Genomic DNA, 24392 nt, shown 5'->3' with positions numbered 1-24392 from the left:
AAACATACGTGCGGATGTATACATGAGGAAAAAAGGTGAGGCACTTCCAAATTCACACAGGCACCAAAAAGAAGGGAGAAGTAACAGAGTCGAAAGCATTTGCTAGAATGAATTGCCCCTTCAAAATCCCGACGTGGTCCCATGGGCACGGAGGACTGCCTGCAGTTAACCAGAATTTTTTAAAGAATTTGGGGTCCCCAGCGTGCACAAGTATCTTCTTAATTTTCAGACTCCCCTAAATGTAGTTTTAGAAATTATGCAATTATGCAAATATTTCTATCCTTTGTGGCCCTAATGGATCGGTGCTGAGTAAGGGAAATATGATTATCAATATGCAATTGTCTTTCTTAAGGGAAATCATGTTTATGCATTTCCTCTCTTAGCCATATTACATGGAACAAAAATGGAATATGCTTTCATCAGTCACCTACTTCGAAGGTTGTTGCTGGTAGAAAAAGAGCAGGGTGGATGACCAAGGCTCTTCTAATGGCACTTTGCCTAATTACTGTACTGCTTCTGCCACCTCTCAGAACATTTTTTAATGGCGAATGATGAGCGCTCTTCTCTTGCCATCATGGGAAAATCTGAGGAGGATGCATACCTGTGACGTTGCGAGTGAATTCCCCGATGTCGACTGGTCCAGCCGATGGCTAGGGCCCGAGGAGGAGGGCTAGCTCCTGAGGAGGCCCCCCGACTGCAAGTGGGGGCACACAAGGGCCGGCCGTCGCCTTTGTCCCTCTGCTGCCTCCCAGGCACACTGAGCAAGGAGGGCCCCGGGTGTCCAGCCCAGCTTGATGGTAGGCACGAGCATCGACCGCCACAGGCGATGAGCATCCGCAGTCACAGACAGTGGGAGGAGGCCAAGGCGGCCCTCAGCCCAAACCCCCGACCTGAGTCAGTGCAGGACTCCGGTGTCCCATCCAGGCCCGACCCTGCTCAGCTCCCAAGATTAGGCAGGGTCAAGCACTTCGGGCTGCATGGAAGCACCGCGGTCGGCACAGTCAGGGTCCTCGCAGGGGCTTCCTGCAACACTGCCCTCCTTCACAAAAGGGGGCATTGGACACCATGCCCAGTGGTGCATGGGCAATGGCAAGACCACAAACCAAGCAACAACAGCAGCGAGGGAGAGCAGAGTGCGCGCACGGGCGAGTACAAACTTGCCTAAACTGCAGTATCAAAGAAACAAAAGTTGTTACTCACCAGGCCATGGGTCCTCAAACTACGGCCCGCGGGATGGATCCTGCCCACCAAGCCCATTCATCCGGCCTGCGTCGCCGCCCCCCCCCCCACCCCCCGCGCTGGAGGCAGTGGCTTGCTCGCTCGGAGATGGTTTCGGACTCTCTGGGAGAGCGCCGAGTGAGCGAGTGAGCGAGCCGCCAGCGCACCCAACGCCACCTTGTGCACACCCGATGCCTCACCAGCCCATGCACCCAGACCCCGCCCCTCGCCGGCCCGCAAGTGTATCCGCCGCCTTTCAACTGGCCCCCTGTTGAAAAAGTCTGAGGACCCCCGCGCTAGGCCAACACGAAGGCCGCTGCAGAGTAACTGGGGGAATAGGTGGGAACCAGGGCCAGGGAGACAGGGCTCTGCTTAAATTTCTCAGATAAAGGCAGTTCCCAAACTGAGGTTCTGCGAAGGGGCAGAGCCCAGAGAGTAGAAGACATGTGATTTAAGCCACACTGAGCCGGCAGAAAGGGAAGCGTGGGCAAAAATAAACCCACACAAGCAAATTCATGAAACACCCAGCGGATGTTATGTATTTCACTGCAGGGTAAGATGACGGCCACCCATGTGCAGATGGCTATTAGCCATCCGGCTGGCCACTCCCGGATACACAACGCTGCCCCGGCTGCACTTTTGAGTCTGATCATAACCAACAATGGCATAAAACGGCGAGAGGTGCAGCTCACGACGACAGATTAACTCACACCACAAGCGAGCCGATCTGGCCTTGAAAATTTATTAAAAATCAAAGAATACAAAACTTCACATAAAAATATGTATTTTAGCTTCCCACATTGTTATACACACAAAAAGAATCTGAACATGATATCTTAATCGGCTACCCACAGCGGCACAGAACATAACCGGAGTGGAAGCCAGTGCAATTAACTGGTTCACCATGACTGAAATGGAACGTGATCTCTGCTTCTCTTTAGCCTATCCTGCATTTACACGGACACCGTTTAGGACACTGAGGTTTCCATAATGTAGGTTCATAATCAATATTGCTAGCAAGTAAGAATGAACGTAGGTCAATAATCAGCCCTTGAACATTGGTTTATTCAAGTTTAGATCCCTTATTGTACCAGCATCTATTTAAAAACTTTTCACAGGGTTAAAAAAATAGACAAAGCAAAGATACAGATGCAGTATCAAGCAGGGCTGAGATTTTGCAAATTCAAAACCCGATTGCTATTTACTTATTAACTGTAAATTCATCACTGACCTGGAGTAACAGCTATTATCATTCAGGGACAGGACCCAAGGAGCGTGGGTGCGAGAGGGGATGCAAAATCTTCTGGTCTGAAATGCAGCAAATTCTACTTTGGGGAGGACAAACATACAAAGCTTTGGAGTGGGGCTGAGCCGGCTACCGTGGGAGGAGGCAAAAAAGCTGAGGCTTACGTGAGGATCCCTGGTCCCAGACTGGATGCATTACTTCTGGAGGAATCCGTATCTGCAGGATGTCCGGTTCTCACCACGTGCCTTTGCAAAGCCTCCGCTGTATTCGCGTCTGCCCTTGACTTGCCAACGTTGCCTATCTTCCCCAACAGACACTGGTACAGTCAGCCACACCCATCTTTCTGAGTAGCTTATGATCAATAATATTGTATCAATCAATAAAAAACTAAAAGTTTTAATTGGGGTTCACACTAGATCAACACCTGAAGACAGAAGGTGTGCTACTCAACATCGGAAGACTGCACTCTTTCCTCACTACCCGAAGGCCTTGCGTTCATCTCGACCGCCTCCTTTTTTATGTTCCCCTACAGCTTCCAAGGCATCGCTGCAGATACTAAAGCTCACAATTCGAAGGATCATTCTGTGTCAAACAGTCAAATACCAGTTTTAGGAACATTCACTTCTCTGTATCACGGAGCTGTCACAGCAATATGTTCGCTTCTCAGTTCCCTCTGCAAGCAGAACTACTAACATAGTGCTTTGAGGATTTAAGAAGGCTCATTTAAAAAAAGGGGAGGGGGAGAAAACAGGGACAATGCAGCCGGTGGCGATGAGAGCGTGGCGCTTTTTAAAAACCCAGGGCTTGGCAGGATGCATATTTCTCGCTTTAGAAAAGTTAACAGGGACTGCCATGGTGAGATACACTTGCATAGTACCTGTAAGCATCGTTAAAGCAACTGCCTGCCCCATGGACTGTGGGCAGCACTGGACTGTGCTCTTTTGCAGGACAACAGACCGATACTTTAAAAAAAGCATAGAGAAGCCAGAAGGTACATTTCAGGTAGTTGCTCTAAACAGAACTAATGCACGCTGTAATCAGATTCCTGAATGGAATCAATATACATTCCTTTCTCCACATTCCTTAAGTTGGATACGTCGTTCAGCAACAGGGCTTGGACCCAACCAGAGGGTAAATAAAACCGACGAAAAGCATCTGTAGTTTGCAGTTTAGAAGTCGAAGTTATTCATGTTTGCCCTAGAAGACTGGATTGCTACTCTGATATTCATCCAGCCCTAATGAATACATTGAAGGTTTCGAATTCTCTGCATGATCTCCACTGAGATGAAGGTGAGCCGCACAAGAGCATGGATTGTGCCCTAACCCATTAGCTACATTTAGATTAGTGTGCATGCCGACTAATGAGCTAAATGGAAGGGTAAAAATGCCTTGTAGCTCCATACTTCCTATAAACTCGTGAGCCAGATCAGCAGTTCCCGTGCGAATTAAGAAGCCTCCAATATTACCGATGTGATGAGTGGAATACTTAGCTCAGATAACCCACCAGAATCATGAACCCAACTTAGAAAATGCAACCTGGGAAAGGACTGGTAAAAGCCAAAAAACAAAACAAAAATACACATACCCTCCCATCCCTTAAATACAACTTACAAGGAAATATGATAAAAACATTCCGAGTTATTGCACAAAAGTTATGTTCGGTATGAGTGGGGCAACACAAAGGTTTAAACAAGAAATGGGAAGGCAGTGAGCAAAGTCACGAAGACTGGCTACAACAGAAAGGAAAGTCCAAACCATCAGTACTTTCCTGACGAAAACAAACCCCCAATAAACAAACGCAGCTATGGCCAAGACCCACAGCCTTTATGGTCCTTGCCGCATTCCTGCCAGAGCTGCTTCGGCACTGTAGTAATCATGGATAGGCAGAAGACAAACTTCCACATTGAATAAGGCTTCACAGATAAGCACAATTATTTCTTCTAAGATGGACTCCACCACCACACAAAGAAACATGCAAAGGTTGGGTGCAGATCTCTGGCAACATCCACAAGCCGCCGCGTTCAGGTGCTGGCCTCAAGTCCCAGCAGACCCGTCTCGCGCACGCCGCCTCGGGCTCAAGGGGACGTCTTGACGCCGGCCATTATCTGCTAAGGCTAATGGGGAAACTGTCCCTGTACTTCTTTCTTCTCCAGATGTTGCGGCTGTGCGGGTGGTACCCCCTGTTGCCGGCGGGCTGCCTCGCGGCTCCATTACTGGCACAACCGCATCCGCTGCCTTGATTGTGAGGATGGGCCCCTTTCATGGGCAACCTCATTCCACTGGGCTGCTGGAAGCAGAGGAAACGTTGGGAGGGGTGCGTTAGCCTGGCACGGACCAGATCCTTTCCGCAACTCTGCTGCCTAACCGTTCCTGAAGGACCAACTCCTGCGAGCGGTGTCCTGACACACATTCCTACGGGTGTGAAAAAGACACTCTGCCCTCGGAGGCTAAGACTGGAGCAAAACGCTTCCAGAAAATTCCGATCAGAAGCATTTCCTGATCTAGGGTGCACTGCCATGCGTGTGCGGACAGAGAAACAACTGGGGCGTAAGAGCGGTGGAGCTTTTCCCAGGCACAACAGGCCTGGGATCGCGTCCTAAGGGTGGCACATGACTCTACACTGCCGCGTGAGAAGGACCCCAGTGGGAGGGGGTGTTTACGTCAACTTGACTTCCCACCCTCCGGGGCGGCGCCCATCGACGACCGGCTGCGAAGACTCCAGGATGCAGGGGCAGGCAAGGACAGCACCAAGCCCCTGCCTTAACATTTACCGTCAACTACTTTCCTGGGAAGTCTTCTGGTTGCTTTTTATATGTTAAGATGGCTCGTTGCACGGCTGGTGGTGCGGTGTCTTGGAAGGGGAGAAATGCTTCTCGCAAGCCCTACCACCACGCAGGCCGCTCCTCCTCCAAGGCCACGATCCAGTTAAGGGACAGCTTCCGTCACACAGCACGTACCTGATTATTCGTAGCCATAATCAATGTTCTTGCAGGTACGGGCTGAGCTTTCTCGCGTGGCACAGGCAGCACTGGTGGCGAACCAGCTGAAAGCTGAGATGGGGTTTGCGGGTTGAAGTGGTACACGTTAGGAGTTGTACAAGGTGGAGTATCTGAATCCTTGTGACACAGAAAAGGGGAATGGAAGGTTTGATGGTATCTTTGTTTTGTGCTGCTTTTTTTAAGAAAAGAAACACACATGGACTACTCATTGGAACGGAGCTACACACACGGACCGACATGCAGGTATCAAAAATACTGGATCAGAACATTGCCTTCCAGTCCTAGCAGGATCTTAAGACGTGAAGTCTGCTCCCAAAAGCCGTGGGTCCTTCCCAGCCTTGGGAAGGGCTTGGATATAATCCAGCCATTCCAGGCCATGCAGTACTTCCTTCAGAACAGGGAGCCTTGCCCAACTCCACAACGCATTGATTTCTGCTGTATAAAGGGGGTCTTAATTATAGTGTCCGATAATAATAGTGTCCGAACGGGGCTAAGCTAGGCGAGTGGGAGGGGAGGCACTTGAAGCAGGGGGATTCGGCACTGAACCTCTGCCAAAAAAACTGCTTTGGACCAGGATCAGGATCCAAGCAGGCTGCTAGAAAGAACCGTCTCTGCTTCCGTGCCTTGCAGTCGTACACCATGAAAATTCATCAGCCTAACAAGGGCTTGGAGGCATGCACCTCTCAGCGCTTCCCAGTCATTGCTCTTCCAAGAAGAATTTTGATGGACCTCAAATCAACTAGCAATTCTGGGGACACAGACAAGCTGCAATGTCCCATCTGGACCAATGGGCGTATTGTGGCAGGAAGACACAACTCTGTCTATAAATAATTATTTAGGCTGCCTTTAAGAGTAAAGCCATCTACAATTCACTTAAGCCCCTTTTTGTCTTTGTTTTGTAATTTCTCTGTCTCTCTCTTTTTTAGAAAAAGCTATTATTGCATTTGTTTTGAAGTGTTCAGTTAACTACAGTTGAGCAATTTCTTTCAGAACACATCCAAATGTTTTGAAAAGTTAAAGCTTTCTAAGGCTAAACATGATCTAAAATGCCAGAGGATTAGCAAGGCCCCAGGGTATTTAGTTCATTTTTTAATTAGCTTTACAATGCTTTTTCATTTAAGTGCTAGAGGATTAAGTGAGCTGGAAAAGTAAGTGATGTTACTAAGGGTGATACAGAGGCATTTCATGTTTCCTAAAGATATTCTATTTAAAATTACAACATTTTAGAGAAAGCTTGTGCAAATGAAAAACGCTTCAACTGAAGTTAGTTTGAATTATGTGAACACCACAGAAGTGCTATGGCAATTTGGAATCTTTGTACCGATTCTGAATTACACTAAACCAATTGACAAATGATTAAAAAAACAGCTTGGAAGGAACTAAAGTGGGACTTACAATATCACTGCCAGAAAGAGACGACACTGAAGAGGCAGAGGAGCCCGAAGACAACTGCTGTGTACCAGCAAACGACAAAGCTAAAGGTTGGTGGTACAGCAGTTCAGCATCTCCATTCTGGATTACACTGCATGGAGATATTGGTTCTCTCTCTTTTGTCTGGATATCTGGAAGCAGAGAAAATGCATCACTTTTCGCTATCAAAACCCTGCAAAGCTCCTCCGTTTTAGGCAAGGAACTTCACCATTGTATGTTTTGCTGCAAGACTCCATTTAGGAATGGCTCATCGGCTCAATTCAGACATCACAAGAAACCAGGGTTAGGTGAGATGGCTGAACTGACAAATCATGATTGTGAACAGCGGACGAGCCAGAACTGGAAACTGAAACCTGAGCGTCACTGCGGACCAGCACGATGTTCGAATCAGCACAACGGAAACAACAATTCTTGCTCTGTACCTTGTCTCCACAAGAGAAGCTCAAGACGTGTATTCCGAGCAGACAGAAAAAATAGACATGAACCGTAAACTGCAGTTGGGACTATATCTGAGTTGAGTCATCGTGTAAGAAAAACAAGAGAATTTGTTCAAATATATGCTACATATTTAAGAGTGGAATTCTGAAATCAACTCCTTTACTCACCAAGATCAGAAGACAAGTTGGTGTTACTTCCCCATTTCTTCTTAATCCAAGCTCTGTAATCAATCACTTCCTGTGTCACTTTTATTATTCTTCCTAAAGTGCTGGAAGACAGGATGACTTATGTAAGAAATGGAGTACACTCATTTATGGATACAAGAAAGCTGTTTTAGAGAAGCAAAAGGGCCGGCACGCGTTCAGCAGCGGCTTCAACCTGGATAACCGCTGCTCCTTTCCAAAGTGAGGTGGTACAAGCTCCCAAGGGAATTCAAATGTAAAGCAGGAGAGAGTACCGTTGGCATGCCAGACTCGGCTGTGCAAAGGCCCTCCTGGCCACCAGCCAAACCGGGGCGCTGCACACGGGCGCCCAACCCGGGCCTTCGGGGGAAGGGCCCCCTTCCACCATGCGACAAGTACCTATTCCCGGGCCTGCCTTCTGCACAATGGACAGAGTGCCCCTATCGCCCCCGGGAGGCACGGACAGGATCACGGATTGTTCAGTGCTGAAGAGTAGCCCTGATGCTGGAGCTGGGACCGTTCTCTGGCAGCGCCCTCTTCCACCTGGGGCTGGCATGGAATCAACTCGGCCAGCAGCTTCTCCACGGTCTCAACAGGGACCCTGGAGAAGAGGCTCAGAGGCAGGCCGTGCGTGGGGGAGGGGAGGAAGGGACCAGTGTTGACAAGGTACGCGATATCCTGGTGCCACTTCAGCCTTCTTCCCTCCTGCACTAAACCCTTTGGAGAGCTTTATGCTAATCAAAGGGGACAGTGATGGTCTAAACCAACAGATAAATAAACGCAATGCTTGGATGCTCGGCCCCAAAGACAGCTGAATCAGCCATTTCGCTGCTGATGAGCTGCTCTGCAGGGAAGGGACTTCAAAGAGGAGACCTCCATCTCTGTGTGCCTCCTGCCCTGCCCAAGATACCCATAATCACTTGAGTCTGGAGCGTTCGCAGCACCCCACAGACTGCACCACAAATGTTACCTTTGCCTAAAGCCTCAGCTTATGAGCCCCCATCCAGTCCATTACTGGTTTAGCTTACTTTGATTTAGGGGGAAAGGAGAGGCAGAGCAGCACACTAACTCCAAGATGTCCGACGACCTCTCTCCACAGGTTCATGTACATGTGAAATGGGAAGGCAGGCAAGATGGAATCGGAGAGGTACTGTGGGATCCTATCCTGCCACCCCAGAGCGGTCTGTCCCATAACCAGGTCTGAAGCCTGACTGAAATGAATCTGGAACAGCTGCCTCTTCCAGAAAACCCCGAGAGCTTCTCTGCCGTCACTCATTCCAGCACCTCACGAAAGAACAGCATGCTAGAGACTGCCCAGGGATGGCCCGATGCAGCGGGGTTCAGGGTCAGGGTCAGTCCTTTGGCTATGATATCAAGACATTATGCATTATGGAAGCAATTAAGGGGAACATCGTGTAAGTTTGACTCTGGCTATGGGGTTAAAAAGAAATGTGATACATAAAAATAAAGTTGGGTTTACAGAAATGTGCTCACTCTACCTACCTACCTACCTACCTACCTACCTATTATCCCGCTTTTCCCCCTTTTCAGGAAACTCGAGTTGGCTTACATCACTCTCCTCCTGCTCTCCATCTTATCCTCACACTAACCACCCTGGACGGCTATCAGATGGGCTGAGAGTCTGGGACTGGCCCAAAGCCACGGAGTGAGTCCCACGGCTGAGCGGGGCACCAAACCCGGACTGCCCGAGTCCCAGTCCCGCGCTCTTGGCCACTCCACCACACTGGCAATTAATACCTGTCAATCTGCTTACCTTTCTGTATCTCTGTTGGGGTAGGATCTTGCAAGCGGCGATACTGCATGGCTCAGAACAATGTAGGCGTAATCAAAAACTTGCTTTACCTGCATGGCACCGTAACAACTTCTTCCAACATCGTTGCCTGTAATGATGAAATTTGCAAAATGTTGGCACTCACTTCACTGATCGCGTACTTCGTAGCCTGCAGTGCCTTGGCCCGTACCTTTAATGCTTAAAATCCCGGCACGCGTGGACACTTCTTGCGCTTCGTACTTGGCCTTTGCAAGCTGCCTGCCGTTGGGCGAGATTATGCTTCCAACTAACACAGGCGACACGCCTGCATTTGACACGCCTGCCTCTGAAAGGGGCTCTTCGTTGAAATGTCACTGTTCGCTGTATCCCCAGGCCTTCGTTTTTCCATGTACTGCTTGCCTTTATCTAAAAGGCGAATGATCCTCAGTCACGTTGTTCTGGCTCTGCCCTGACTTGACTGGACTTGAACCCCCACCTTCACCAAAAGGCGTCTCTGCGGCAGCTCGCCTCAGCTCACACTACATTCATGGCCAACCGCTTCAGCTGCTGACATGCCTTTATCTGCCCCGGCCCTGCCTGCCACCCCTTAATGGGGCTTTTCCTTTCTCAACTCCTGCGCAGCTGTACTGGCTGCTCAGGGAAGAGCCAAACTCCAAGCTCCCTTTTAGGCATGGAGCAAACCAAAAGCGGTATTTGTGTGGGGGAGCTGCTGGCCTGCAGTGTTCTAGACGCATGAGTTAATGACCGGCTGGTGGCCAGCGACCCCTCCCTGGGCTCGAGCAGGTGGTGGCCAGGCAGCTCCAAGCTCTCCTGAGGGAAACCAGTTAGATCCATTTCAAAGAGGCCCCAAGCCCAGTTTCGGAAGGGACACTGCCTCGGGCGCCCGAGGATGACCTTTGTCGGGAGAAAGACGGGGGAGCGCAACTCTGTGGATTCTCCTGGACCTCTCAGCAGCTTCTGACAGTACCGCCCATTGTTTCCTTCTGGACAGGCTGGCTAGGCCAAGAGTAGGAGACAATGCAGTTTAGCGGTGCTGCTCCAACCTGACTGGGCAATTCCAGAGGGTGGTGCTGGGGTATCGCGTGCCACAGGGTTCTAGTTCCTCCCCTATGCCATCTAACATCTCTGCGCAACTGCTGGGGGAGGTTATCTGGAGGTGTGGGCTGAACGACTATCAATACGTGGATAACACTCAGCTCGACCTCTCTTTTTCATCTGAAATCAGACCTAAATCTGAGCACGACTGAGCATGGCAATACACTGGACGAGACAAGAACCGGCTCCATCCGGACGTGAGCGAGTGGTTTATCTGGTCAATGGGGTGATATTCAACCTGCTCTGGATGGGGCTACGCTCCCGCTCAAGGACGAGATTTGGGGATACTCCTGGACCCAGATTTGCCCCTTGAGGCACGAGTGGACTTGGGGGCACGGAACACCTTTTATCCGCTTAAGCTGGTACACCAACTACAGCCGTTCCTGGGCGGGCAGCACAGCCGCAGCTATCCGTGCTTCGGGAGTCTCTCATTTGGATGACGGCGATGCCCTGGATGTGGGGCTGCCTTTGAGCAAGGTCCAGAAGCTTCAACTGGTCCACACCAGGGCAGCAAGACTGTGAACGGGATCGGGCTCACAGAAACGCATGATGCCAGTCCCCTTGATGCCAGCTGAATTCCAGGCCCAATTCAAAGTGCCGGTACTAACATTCAAAGCCCTCAACGGGTTGGGGCCAGGTTGCCTGAAGGATCGCCTCATCCCATGCGTACTTACCTGGACCCTGCGCTCATCTTCGGGGATCCTTCCCTTTCAAAGGAAGTGAGGCGGGTGGCTACCCAGGGGAGGGCTTTTGTCTGTGGCACCCCAGCTGTGGAATGAGCTCCCCGGAGAGGTATGCCTGGCACCTGCTTCGCATTCTTTTTGGCACCAGGTGAAGAGCTTTCTATTTCTCCAGCATTTTAACAGTTTGACTTTTTAAATGCATTTTACATATTTGTATTTTATTTTGGACTGCAGCTATGCTCCTCTGCAAACTCAATTGCAATTGCTATTGTGGCTTTGCGGTTTTATATTAACGTATGTACGTACATGTGTGTGTGTTAAACTTTTGTTAGCTGGCCAGGGAGTCTTGGCTACTGGGCAGTATAAAAATTAAATAAATATTGACAAAAGTGGCTGGCTCTGAAGGGCTGGGAAATATGGAAATGCACAGAAATTTGGGGATTTTTTTTAAATTATTTTTTTTATGCCGTCCAATTGCTAATGTCTCTGGACAACTAACAGCATCCAGATGAATTCTGATCTCAGAGGCTACTGCATCATATTTTTCACATTCTCAGGCATATGAAGTAGCACAACTTCAAACACACCAATGGACTCCGTTTTACTACCCCTGCTAGATGTTACTGAGTCCATCATAGAGCCACGAGAAAGAATACCATACAAAATCTTGATTAGAAACGGGTGAATTAAGGGACTACTTCTCGGTGAGCAGTTATGTGAAGCAAGGCTTGGATTGCTTGACTAAATGCACGTTCTTTTTGGAAAGGATAGAAAATGTTTTATGTCATCTCACCAGGCAGAAGAGGATCCTCAATGCATAACATGGACGGCCGATATCCATTTGTCATGGCTCTCATGATTTCTTCTTTGGCAATATAGGCTCCACCGTTTTTTATTCTAATCCCAGTTTTCAAATAATTAAAATTTCTCCCATAGAGTTCAAAAAATTCTATTAGAAGCATTCCGAGGTTTTCATCCAGCCTCCTAGCGTCGATTCTTGGGTGCAACTATAAAAACACGAGAGCAGAAGGGCTTTTTAATTTGAGAGGCCATTTATATTTGTAGCAGATCCATAATAAGAGACAGAAATGGGCGACAACAACCCCCAACTACACCAGACTTATACTCCTCAGTATCTTCTCGCATTACCCTCTCCCTGCTCGGATCTTGAGACCGTTTCATTTGTAACCGCATACCCCACTTGGGTCTCTTCTGGACCCTTTTGGCGATGCCTCCAAATCAAGGGTTTGCCAAAGTGCCCTGGCCACCCATCAACAACCATCGCTGGCTCACCAGCTTTTAAAATGTTTACGTGACAGATGTGATGGAAATTACAGAACTGTAGAGTTGCAAGGGTCCATGAAGGCCATTGAGTCCAACCCCCTGCAGTTGCAGGACACCACGTTACACCACCCCACTCAGAGGGCTGTCCAGTTTCTTCTTGAATGTCTCCAGTGTGGGAGAGCCCCCCACCTCTCTAGGCAGCTGCTTCCACTGCCGTATCGCTCTGATCATGAGAAAGCTTTTCTTGATGTCCAGCATGAATCTGGGTTCCCTCAACTTGACCTGATTACCGTATTTTTCCACATATGATACTTTTTCTTAAAAATATTTACCTAAAAATGGAGGGGCATCTTATAAACGGGGGGGGGGGCGAGTTTGCAAAACTGCCGATACCTTTTCTCTGCAAACTAGCCTCACGAGCGAAGCTTCTGATTGCAGAGACAAGCTAACAGGTTTCCTCTGATCATGTAACTGACGTCGGCTGAGGCTGCGGAGGGCGTGTTGCCAGTGCCCAGAGGCATCAGGGAGTTGTCATGTCGGAGCGTTATGAGCCCATAAAAATGTCAGAAAACAAAAGAAAAATACCGATACTAGTAAGTGAATGTCTTACTTTGCAAAATTTAAACTAGATGTAATCAGCTATGCAAAAGAGCATGGAAATAGAGCTGCAGAGAGACAGTTTGGACCTCCTCCCACTGAGTGTATCATCAGACAGTGGAGAAAACAGGAAGAACAACTCCTTAAGATGCCAAAAAAGGAGGCGGTCTTGAGAGGAAAACCAGCAAAATGGCCGCACTTGGAGCAGAGGGTTAAGGCATGGACTCTGGAGCAGCGCCAGAGTGGCTCCTGGGTGTCACCCAAGCCTAAAGGGATGAAGGCGAAACCGGCGATACAGCAGAGGCTGAACAAAGGGATTTGCTCAGAGCTACATGTGACGCATAAGATCACAACACTGGCATGTCAACGTTGCCTAATTGCTAAATAAAGATGTCTTCTATTCAGTGTTTTAAATACTGATTTCTGAATTTTGGGTAAGAAAAGTGGGGGGATGTGTTCTATACATGGGGGCATCTTATAGATGGAAAAATACGGTCTTGTGACAACCAGAAAATACGGGCAAATGTTTTCACGCCTTTTAACAAATTTGTTTGGTGGATCTTTCAAAGGTGCACAAAGTCCTCAGAATGCAAGTCCTGCCTGGTCAATGTCCTGGTAAGTGTCTAGCGATATCCATGGACCTTGACAAAGCAAGACTGCAAACATGTTAATCTGCTGCTTGACTTTTCGTGTGACAGCTGTCAAATGGAAGGCAGCCAAGAGAAAAACCAAGCTGCAAGGAGATCTTCACTCATGAAAGGGGATGGTGCGTCTATTTCCCCCAAACAATGTTTTTATTATTGCCTGAAAGTTCTCATTGTCCGCACATTTTCCTACACATCTTTGAGCATTCTGGGAAGGTAAGATCCACAACACCCTCTTTTAAAGTTTTTCTGAATTTTGACAGCTGTCAGAAGAAAGGGGTTTTGCTCAAGCAAAAGATCTTGACAGGGTTAAGCAGGCAGTTTGTAGATTAATCACAGGGTGGGTTGCCACATCATACAAACCCACTCATTCTGGAGGTGCAACTGAAAGATCAGCTTTTCAAGAAAAAGGAGACCCTCCACAGAGTAGTATACCACAGGAAATCATCAAAGAAAGTACAGGCCGTGCAGTTTTACTTCTCAGCCTGTCCGACATAGTGATTTGACTACCTGGATCCCATTTTCACATGCTCTTGTTTAGCTTTCCAAAACAGTGCCCCTGCAGGACTAGAGATTAAGGGAGAACTGCAGTTGATAAAAAAGACCTTTCAGTGAAATAACCATGCATACATAGGCAAACAGGAATCGCTTGTGTCCCTCAGAGTTGACAGAAAGAGCAAGTTACATACCTGTAAGAAGCTAATTGCCATTAAAATTAGGCTGTAGGAGCTTATTCCACCAGTAAAAACTTCATTCAAATCCCTTTGAAGGAGGAACTGTTTTAATACTAAAATCAAGTAAGGCAGCAACGAGTATTTCTGCAAGTGAAAGAGAGTTAGCTTTCTACATGCCAAATTCTGGAAGAAAAACATTTTGCTTCATATTTATTATGAAACATAAAATAATTCAGAATAAAACAAAATGTAAAAGTCAATACAGTTTGGTCGCACAATAGCTAACAGGAAGATGGTTGTGTGAGCAAGCTAACATTCCTTCCTTATCTTTTCATTTATTACTTAAAAACATGTTATATTATTTAATATATATTTATTCTAATATAGGTTACATTTTATATATAAATTATACATTGTGATATATAATGTAATATGTGACATTACCTGTATTATATTATAAAATATCATTAACTGTTAACATCAAAAAATGAGAACATTCACAGACCCGAAATATAATAATTATTAAGGCAAATGAAACAACAGTATAAACATACATAATAATTTTTACTATTTTACTAAAAGGAATACAAAGATTACTGTTTGATCTTCATCACAGAAAGCCAGAAAGTCAAGACACAATCAAGCTCACTGTCAAGTCTTTCAGGGGATATTCTCTAAATGGAATAACTAAGTGGCAAAATAAAAATAAAACGTTTCGAAAAGTGACCATGTATGAATTTGTTCAATCCTAGATTCCTTGTTCTAGAGGGCTGCCTGAAAGGGAACGTGATTTCAAGTTGAATACCGACATTCAATGAGATTCTCTCATCAGTGACATCTCCTCCCACATGAAAATATAGAAAGGAAAAACAAATGTGAGTGAAACATACGGGATACACAGAGCAACTCCTACGGAGCGGCAACTGCTTCTCACTGGGCTACGTCTGCATCTCTATAGAGTAATTCACAGCTTTGGTTTGGCTTGGTCAGGGCTGAGGCAGACACACCACATTTCCCACAATGGGCATGCCTGGTCATGAGGCAGCTGGACAGAGAGGGACAATCGGACAATATTCAGGATTTCTGTATCGATTGGGTGCTAATGGGAATAAAGACTCAGAATTTATCTACATTCCGGAATATGAAGGAAACTAACTGTATGATGGGGCGGATGAAGTACCTGACCACAACATCTGACAAAAAGATGTAGAATAACACTTAATGTCTTCCAGGTTTGGGCCCAGATGGACTGTTCTATTTTGATGCATGTAGCCAAAACTGCTAGGAATGGTGTGATCAGATACTGGGGAAGATCCCAGTAGCGCCCTGTGGATTTGTTCCCAGGACCATGAGGTATTTTTCTAATTCAGCAAAGGCTGCTCAAAACTGCATTTAACACACGGGTGCATGCTAGAATTTTCTGCCAGTTACACCTTTACTACAGGAGGTCTAAAAGCACCAGCAAAATCAGGGTGCCTCACGTGGCATTTTCGGCGGTCGTTGACTGTACCTTCATGTAGTCTTTGATAAACTGAGCTGCCTTCACGCCGGTTTCCACATTAAAACTGATGTCAACTTTCACTTCCGTTTCCTGGTCAGTAAGCTTTATTATTGGTACCTGCAAAAGAAGTCAAACTTGGGCTTCAACTAACCCTGAAAAGTACCCCCACGTTTCTCGGTAGTCGATCAATGAACAAGGAATACGTTTGCTGCCACGTCATTCTCGATCAAGCGCTTGGTGTAGCAGCCCATTCCTTGCTCTACCCACACGTGTAGCGGCACCTTCCTCCCTTTCCTGCACCAGTGCCTGTTTTGACCCACTGGGCACGTTTCTGCCCAGCTTAAGACAGTATGCACCTACTCTTTGCTTAAATCGTGATTACTCCAACATGCTGTACATGGCAATTCTTATTCTTACACTGCATTTATACTCCTTTTTCCTCTTGTAGGAAACCCAAAGCGAGCTGCTTAGCTCTATTTTATCCTAACAACCACCCTGAGAGGTAGGTTAGGCTGAGTGACTGGCCCCAAGTTTCCATTTGCACAAGCCACTGGTTCATTACTGAGACCAATTCTAAGGGCTGGTTATTAGTACTGGCGTGGGACTTGTTTGTTGGATGGACCACTTCCTCCCGAATGGTCTGAGACTCAGGTCCTTCAGCAGGGTGTGTTTCACCCCTAACAGAGATGTAGCAAGCAGGGGTCCAGGCACTGGCTTCTCTCCCTGGGATGTGAGACTTCCTGTGAATTCTAATTGTCTTTTAGGCCCCATGCCCAATATAAATGGAGGAACAAAGCAAAGCACTGTGGGAAGTACCTAATAAGACCATGTGCTTAAAAGTAAGACCTAAGATTTGGCATTTTGGACATGGAACCCGTCGCCTGGGATCTGGTACTGGTCAGGGCCACTCATCTCAACAGGACTTGTTTCCAACTGCGTTTCAGAGTTAGGTGTCAAGCTCCCTACAGCAACGCAAGATTCTAAAAACAGCACATGTGCCTGTTTACTGGGAGTTCAAGTAACTGGTTGAACCTTTGAACTCATGAAGCTGGTCAAACCGGAGATTTAAAGCAAGAGGAGAATGTGTCCTATTAATTCCTGAACCTGGGAAAGACTGAACTTTGGCTTAGAAGAAAGAAAGATCCAAACCCTCAAAGGTACAATTAAAACAAACCGAGTCTGTAAACTGGATGGTATTCAGTAACACACTCTGGTAAAATAAATCCTCATCAGAGGCCATGATTCACAAGCTAAAGACAGCCGAACATGTGCCAAGAGGAATTTTTAGATGTCAGTGCTAGAAAATCTGGCGACAAACAAAGTGCAAAACCATTTGTCAGTGATACTGTCAGGATGCAAACTGAAGAACTTTGTTTTAAAAGGAAAATAGACTGCAAAGTGAGTAGTGTAACCAGGATCACAAGATCCTTGAGATGATATCAAGAAAATCTAGGTTACACACACTGATTGCTATGACTTATGTGCCTGAGAAGTAAGTCTGAGTGTTAACAAATAGAAACTTCTTAGGCATTTTTATGAAGACAGATTTATATTCCAAATGGTTTGAACTGTAATGGGGTGAGCTAATTTGGAGCTGATGTTAACTAGGATAAGATGGGATCAACTGAGAATCTAAAAACTACAAGCAACTAGAGAGAACATATTTATGAACAATGCAAATTGTTAACCAGCAATAAAGTGCAACTTTGGGAATTGTTAAAGAATGGAATGGTGGAGATGATGAAAGGCAAGTCTCCAAAAAAGGCAAGCCAGATGCTTAGGGAGATATGAAAGATGGGAATTACAAAAGAATGGTTAGGAAAATGAGAGCTGTTTGGAGGTGCTACAAATAAAGATTTTAATGGGGGTGTCCCACCGTGCTGGAAAAAAAAATCAGGAGCACATTCAGAACTTTGACGGCCAGATGGATACCTGATGCAATGTTCAAACAAAACGTGTGAGCCGGCTGAGCCAAGCTGAGCTCCAAGCATGACATTTCTCACACATCAGAGGTAGCAAAATGGATGCTGTATCCTGAGGGCTACCATAACTTTCATTAACTGCCAGTGTATTCGTCAGCTACGTCTGCATTCTTTTACAAATGAAAAACATGGAGAACAATACTGCATATCTAGCAATAGGAGGGAAGGCATACCAATATGAGGGAAAATACATTTATTCCATGAATTGAGACGAGGGCGTGCATGTTACCGCTATAATTTGACACAAAGCATGACTGTCGGGAACCTGAGAACTGAGATTCAGCAGCAAACAAAAGGCCGCATTGTTAAAACTTTAAAATACAATTTCCCTGTCAGAAACCTCCCTTCCTCCGAATCAGGCAAAAGTGCTCCAGTCACTCACCGTCGCTTTGTCAAGCACTTTAATGGAATATGGCTCAGCCACGTTGTGTTTCCGCAGGGCTTGCTCCAGCTGCTGCAAAGGGGGGCTCTCCCATTTCCCAAAAACCACTAAATCGATATCACTGTAGGCAACAGAAACAAATGCAAGGTTTATTGGGAACACAACAGTTATGCCCCACTGAAGTCAGAACAAATCAAGTACATATTTACATCCCCACATATTGGTATGTGTCTGCCTAAGGAGTCCTATGGGACTAACAGTGCGGAATGCAAGCCGAATGAATGAATGAATGAATGTTTAGCATTCTTAAAGGAAGACTTAAGTTCAGTGGAATACATGTTAGCACTAACTGTCTCCACTGGCAGAATTTAAGGGCCATCTTAATGCTCCACACCCAATGTTATTTCATCAAAGTCTCTGCCCAGAATACTGTGTAAAGGTATTTGCTGGACTATTTAGAAATTTGTTTAATTTTAAATAAAGCTAATTGTTTACAAATACCTTCTAGATCGCCACAACTTTCTTTACACATTTACACAAATACTTAAGGTTTTACTATTTGCATCACTAGTGAAAACCTGCAAATTACAAAATGTAGAAATACCAGCATACCTAGTGGTGCAATACTCCAATACGCTAAATGCTGGACTCTCGCTATTTACAATGTTTAATCCAATGGAAAAGAACACAACTGGACTCTCTATTTACAGTTCAACCCAGAGAGAAATAGTTGTGATGTACCCCTGCGTCACCCCTCACCACCTTTCCTCTGTTTCCCTTGTGTCCGCTTCGTTTTTTGTCCTCCCGTTTTCTTTTTTTGGAAAATAATTGTGTATATGGATGACACTAGCAGTGACAGCAGAAGCCTCTTATAATGCAGCTTCACCAACATAGAATACAAAAGGTAAAAATGCCAGTCAAATTTCAGGCCTCACCTGGTTGGCAGATAAAGTCCTGTACTAAAACTTCCAAATATCTGAACCTGGAAAAGAGAAAGCGAGTAAGTACTGAACTCACTGTTGTAAATGCTGACCTGGGAAATCTTGGGAAATCTGCATTGCCTTACATCTAGAAATGTACACAAAAACATTTGCTGAAGTCTAAAAGTTTAATCAAATTGTTTTCTTCAGAGATTCAGCTACCCAAAGGCGCTCGCTCGCTCTCTCTCCCCTTTCTTCTTGGGTAAGTTCCCTCTCTCTCTCTTGGTTTATTCTAGCCATGGTTTGTCTGATTCAGCTGCCATGGCCAATTAGGGGAGTGCGAAGTGACACACTACTAACCCTCCAAACCATTCACCAGTATCATGCAACGGTTTATAGCAGACCCCTCCACCTCTACCCATTATCAAAACCAAACACATTTCTGAAAAGGAAACACACAGCAAGGGTAGCTTCAGCCTTTCTCACTGGGATAGCCTTCAAAAGAAACTATTACATCTGGCTAGGAAAGCTGTGATTTCAGCATGAACTGAACTGTTTAATCTTGCTGAACAACCAGGGACCGAATAAGCCTTAAACAAGGCAGGTAAGTATGTGCAGACAGCGAAAACCTTAATGCAACTCCCCTCATTTAACTTCAAGGATAAAGCAGTTAAAGATAAAGCTTATTTATCACACTGAGCTATTGAGCTGATACTTACTTCCCAAACATTTTCAATAGGATGAAAACAGTATTTTATTAACTGTAGCAAACAGTTACCAGTCTCCTGTGCTTAAAAAATAAACATCCTTGCATTCAAGTAACTAAAAACACTGTTGCTAGAGGAAAACAAGCAAACAAACTCCCAGGATTCCTTGTTCTACCCTCTGGCCAGTGCTCTCTGCTGGCTGTACATGAGATGTTTATTGCTTTGCACTGAGGCAACATGTGTTCAGAATGAACGGGCTATGTTTCCCTAGAAGGTACGTACGTTGAGCGCTGACGGATGCAGATCTCCACTGTTCCCCTTTCCTCGGCTAAGGGAAGGCACCAAGACAACTAAAAGAACCGCAACTTGGGGCACAGCTGTCCTTCCACTACCATAAAATGCGTGTTTGAATAGGTATGACTACGTGTTCTGAAGGTCCCCAATCAATTTTCCTAAATGTTCTCAGTGAAAACATTTTCATGGTTTGTTTTTTTTGGGGGAGGTGGCCTCCAGAACATTAAGAGAGAGCAGCATACATATTATTTCAAACAAATACGGCCAGAAGGCATGAAGGAATGCATGGAGCTGCCAGTCGGAAACTGCTGAGGCGGAAATCCAGTTCCCTCCATGTCTTGCGGCTCGAGCCAAAAGGTACAAAGGGAGAAACATAGCAGCAGAGGTACGGCATCAGAACTAAGCCGAACACCGGTTTGCGACTCACTCACATCAGCGGTAGGCCAAAGATCTTTGATGACAGTCTCTATTCTTTTCACCACTTCTTTTCTCATAATTGCTTCTTCGGGCCGAGGGGACATGAAGTCATAAAAGTCAATTATTTCTTCATGAAGTCTGTGGGGAAAATACAAAGACCAGCACGGTGAGCGAGAGGATGCAAGAAAACCTCAATATATTTGCCAACCTGGGAACTGAATCTGGTTTTCAGAAGCAAAGCGTTCTAGCAGCTGGGTCACACGTCGAACACACACTTTACTAAAGATGTAACAACTGAAAGGTCGCAAGTCACAAACCGAGCTTTCCTTTATAGCCCTCACACAGAAGAATAAAGATCCCTCCCACCTGGATCCTATGGGACGCATATTTGGCTTTCCATAAGCGATTTTTTCTCTTGAAGTATATGAGCACAGTTTAGGGTTAATAGATTAACTATATTAGTGATGTGAAATCCTGCACCAGAGAACAGAAATGATAGCATTTTTTAAAAAAATCCTCCTGAAAAATTGAATTTTGATTATTAAATAATTTTCAGAATTTCAGACAAGGTATTCATATACTGCAATCCATCCTTTACTCTCCAAAAATTATTTATAAAGCCTACCTATAGAATACCATATACTTTTAAGGAAGCTGAAGCCATGGGGGAGAGGGGGTTTAAGTTCTCTCTGTAAGATTCCCAGCAGCATTTTTTATTTATTTTATTTATTTATTAAAACATTTTTATGCCGCCCCATTCGCCGAAGCCTCGGGGAGGCTTACAACAATAAATAAAACCAAACCAAATTTTCCCACCACCAATTCCTTACCAAATTGCTGATCTAATGTATCTCTTAGTGACTAACATCTACAGATGCTGGAAGTAATTCTCCATTTATCAACATGACTGGAGTCACAGTATCTGCTCAGAGGCTGATGTAGCAGGCAATAAGTTGAAACATAAATATATAAAAATAAAATGGCATAGACTATGAACTGTGCATTTTTTGACAGCTTGGGTTATTTCCACCTAGGTTTCTTTAAAAACAACAAACTTTGAGGCTTCAGTCAATGGAACTCACCAGCACAGTGCTGAACAGAGTTCCCAATTAGATCTCATCATTATAAAAAACGCTGCTTCCACTACAAAAACATTACCCCATGTCCCCCAAATAAACCCTCTATGTCTAAAAAAAAAAAAAACCTCAGCAGGTCCTATGCTGTCGATACCATTGCAGACAGCCTCTCAAAAGGAAGGACTTTTATCACAAGGGATTGTAACCAGAAGGGAATAAAACAGAGCTGTTAAAATAGGCCGAAATTGCTTAAGGGTTCTTAAGATAGTCTTCCCCAACATTGTTGTTGCTGGGTGAACCCTAGGTTGTTTAACCAATAAACAACCCAAAGTGCCTGGAATCAGAGGTCAAGCGAACTATCTGCAAACCAGATGACTACAGGCTGTTAACAAGCGGAAAGGCATGTCAGAAGAAGCCCGCCTGCTCCTGTTAAATTTTTTGCAATTCATGGGTCAATTCATGCTAGGGCAGCAGAGACTGTCTCAATCTCGTTATCATTCACAGATAGATTATAGGATGGTCCTGGCAACCACACACTTCTGGTTGCGTGACAAAGCCAGCCAAACTTTGCACACACCTGCCTCCAAGCCTTACAATAGCTCTGTAGGAGCTGGCCAGGGTATCTTCTCTCTTGGTGGAAAGGGCAATGTTCAGAGATCCAAGCATTCCACCAGCAGCAGGTTCTTCTGAATGGAACTAAAATGATTTCAGCTCAATTAAGCCGAAAAGTAGAATGCGCTAACAAATGAATAAACCTGATTCTGTTTCTGTGCTTCCAGAGAATCAAGCACAAGAAGCTGAGGAGTTTCATGGTACATTGTGAAGCTGAGAGGCGTGCAGCTCTTGGGAGTGAGGAGGATGGTGGCCGCAAGCGATTGTTCTCATGGGCTGCTGCTGCATCCAGACGATTCACAATTGGAATATGAACAATCACAGTGAGATTGAGGAGGATGGGCTACATCAAGATTCTGAGATTCTTTGGAAAGCCACCCTGGTGCTGGGACTCAAAAAGCTGAGAAAGCCCCCCGAGAAAGTGCCTGCATGGAACAAACCCCGCTCACTGCCTCTCTGAGATACGAGTGCACCATGGAGGTGGGGGGAAGGCTGGGGGGCCTACAAATTCTAATTCCTATCAGCACCCCAGCCTCCTTCCTTCCCCAGCATTACTTAAATGGCTGAAAACACCTGTCTAACTAAAACGCAGGTCTGAGACATGGCGATGACAGAGCCCGCTGCCAGCAAGCACCCCAGTCACCAGAGGAAGATAAATCCTGCGTTCTGAGAATCAGACATTAGATGTGGGAAATGCTGGTCTTAACCTGCAATAATGTAAGAACAGTCTAGCTGGGAGCACTTTCCACAAACGTTCCTTCCCCAGTGCCAGCACCATTTTCGAGGTGTTTCTTTGTACGCCACTGCCTACAATGCTGGAACGAGGGGCTACGGGGGAAAGATAAGTAATTTTATCCTTAATCTGTTGTTCTGATTATTAATTTTGCAGCTGCCTCTTTCTTTTGTTGCATGCATTGTTTTTGCTACTTTATTGTTGTCCAGGTCATCTGCCAGTTGGACAGCACATTCACTTAATAGATAAGTACTTTGTCCTTCTCCCGGACTCACCAGTAAAACCATTCTTTAGTAACATGTGGTGTAAGTAGTTCTGGGTGGACAAACCTAATATACCATAGTTTCTTAGAATCTTAAAATCTGTTTGGCAGTGGCTGGGCTGCCTCTCTTCTTCCCTATATTTAAACAAATAATAACAGTGCATAAATGTTTACAAGTCTCCTGCTAAATATAATTTCCACATAAGGTTTCACATTTCTTTGAGCATCACACTCTCATTAAGTATTTCAATTCAAATATTTATGATTACCGGGCTGTAAAATTAACATAGATCACTCTATTAGATTTGCTTATTAAATTTAAGTCAAACATGATAATCAAACTATCCTCTATTTGGGGCATTGGTTTCCCTCCCCGATTGTTCCAGAAAACCCATACCATGGGCTGTGAGATGCCAGCTAAAAATGTATTGAAGATGCTACACCAAACACACATGTGCAAACTGGCTTTTCCCGGCCACAGGTTCCGTGGAGAGCATGGTACTTAAAGGGACAATATTCAGTGTATTTCTTGACTTCGATTTAGCAGTGCACTCTTTTTTCAACCCCAAGGCCTACAGTTGGTGTCAACCAGAGGCCTGGGAACCAAAATTATGGGGTACACACCCCCTCTCCACAGTAATTCGAAGCTTTAAAGCTGCCCACCGGAATTTCAGGACCTCTGGGGACTGGGGAGCTGTCCCAAGCCTACTGGCAGCACTGGAACGGTGCTTTTTTCTTGGAGCCCAAATGATCACCTGGGCGGTGTACTAAAACTGGAGAGGCCCTACAAACTCGAGGGGCTGCACCAAGGGTGGAAAGCGACAGCACGTGTCCTGGGAGATGCGCACCCTTTCCAGGGGAGCCTCAGGGCCTCTATTTAGTGCACTCTGCAGAGCTTCACACGCCTGCACCGGAGGCACCCCACCCGTGAGCAGCCCGCCAGCACCCCAGGGAGGGAGGGAGCACCTGCTCCGCAGACCGGATTTCCAGCATGCAAACAGGTTGCTGCGCGGAGCAAGCGCTGCCCTGGCAGCCGCGGTACCCGCGACGGGATGGCCCGGCCCGAAGCCGCAGCAGGGCCACGGGCTGCCCGCGGAGCGGCCCGGCCAGCGGCCCCCGCGCCGACTCACCCTTGGATCCCCGGGCTGTACTGCCGCGTCTTCCACGGCGTGCCCAGCGCGGCGGGGCGCGGCGGCGGCGGGGGCGGCGGCAAGGCGGGCGCG

General features: G+C 46.2%; 1 protein-coding gene across 4 annotated transcripts; it reads right to left on the bottom strand.

Annotated features, from left to right (window-relative positions):
* Positions 1-1943: 1943 nt before the first annotated feature.
* TENT4A (terminal nucleotidyltransferase 4A) lies at positions 1944-24326 on the bottom strand. Of its 4 annotated transcripts, none has more exons than XM_044442929.1 (12): positions 24300-24326; positions 20501-20624; positions 19084-19130; positions 18149-18269; positions 15794-15901; positions 14299-14427; positions 11878-12091; positions 9289-9415; positions 7500-7600; positions 6859-7025; positions 5422-5580; positions 1944-4751 (listed from the first exon to the last, which is right to left on the bottom strand). In XM_044442929.1, the coding sequence occupies exons 2-12, from the start codon at positions 20588-20590 to the stop codon at positions 4566-4568; spliced, it is 1449 nt and encodes a 482-aa protein (XP_044298864.1). In that variant the 5' UTR covers positions 20591-20624; positions 24300-24326; the 3' UTR covers positions 1944-4565. The 4 variants fall into 4 exon arrangements, with proteins under 4 accessions (XP_044298864.1, XP_044298860.1, XP_044298861.1 ...); XM_044442925.1 differs by lacking the exon at positions 24300-24326 and adding an exon at positions 23183-24158; XM_044442926.1 differs by lacking the exon at positions 24300-24326 and adding an exon at positions 23833-24158.
* Positions 24327-24392: the final 66 nt, after the last annotated feature.

The sequence above is a fragment of the Varanus komodoensis genome, unplaced genomic scaffold (genome assembly GCF_004798865.1).
Source record: "Varanus komodoensis strain SLA01 unplaced genomic scaffold, ASM479886v1 scaffold40, whole genome shotgun sequence".
Classification (NCBI taxonomy): Eukaryota; Metazoa; Chordata; class Lepidosauria; order Squamata; family Varanidae; genus Varanus; species Varanus komodoensis.
The sequence above is the reverse complement of the archived record's forward strand: the minus strand, read 5'-3'. Positions and strand labels throughout refer to the sequence as shown.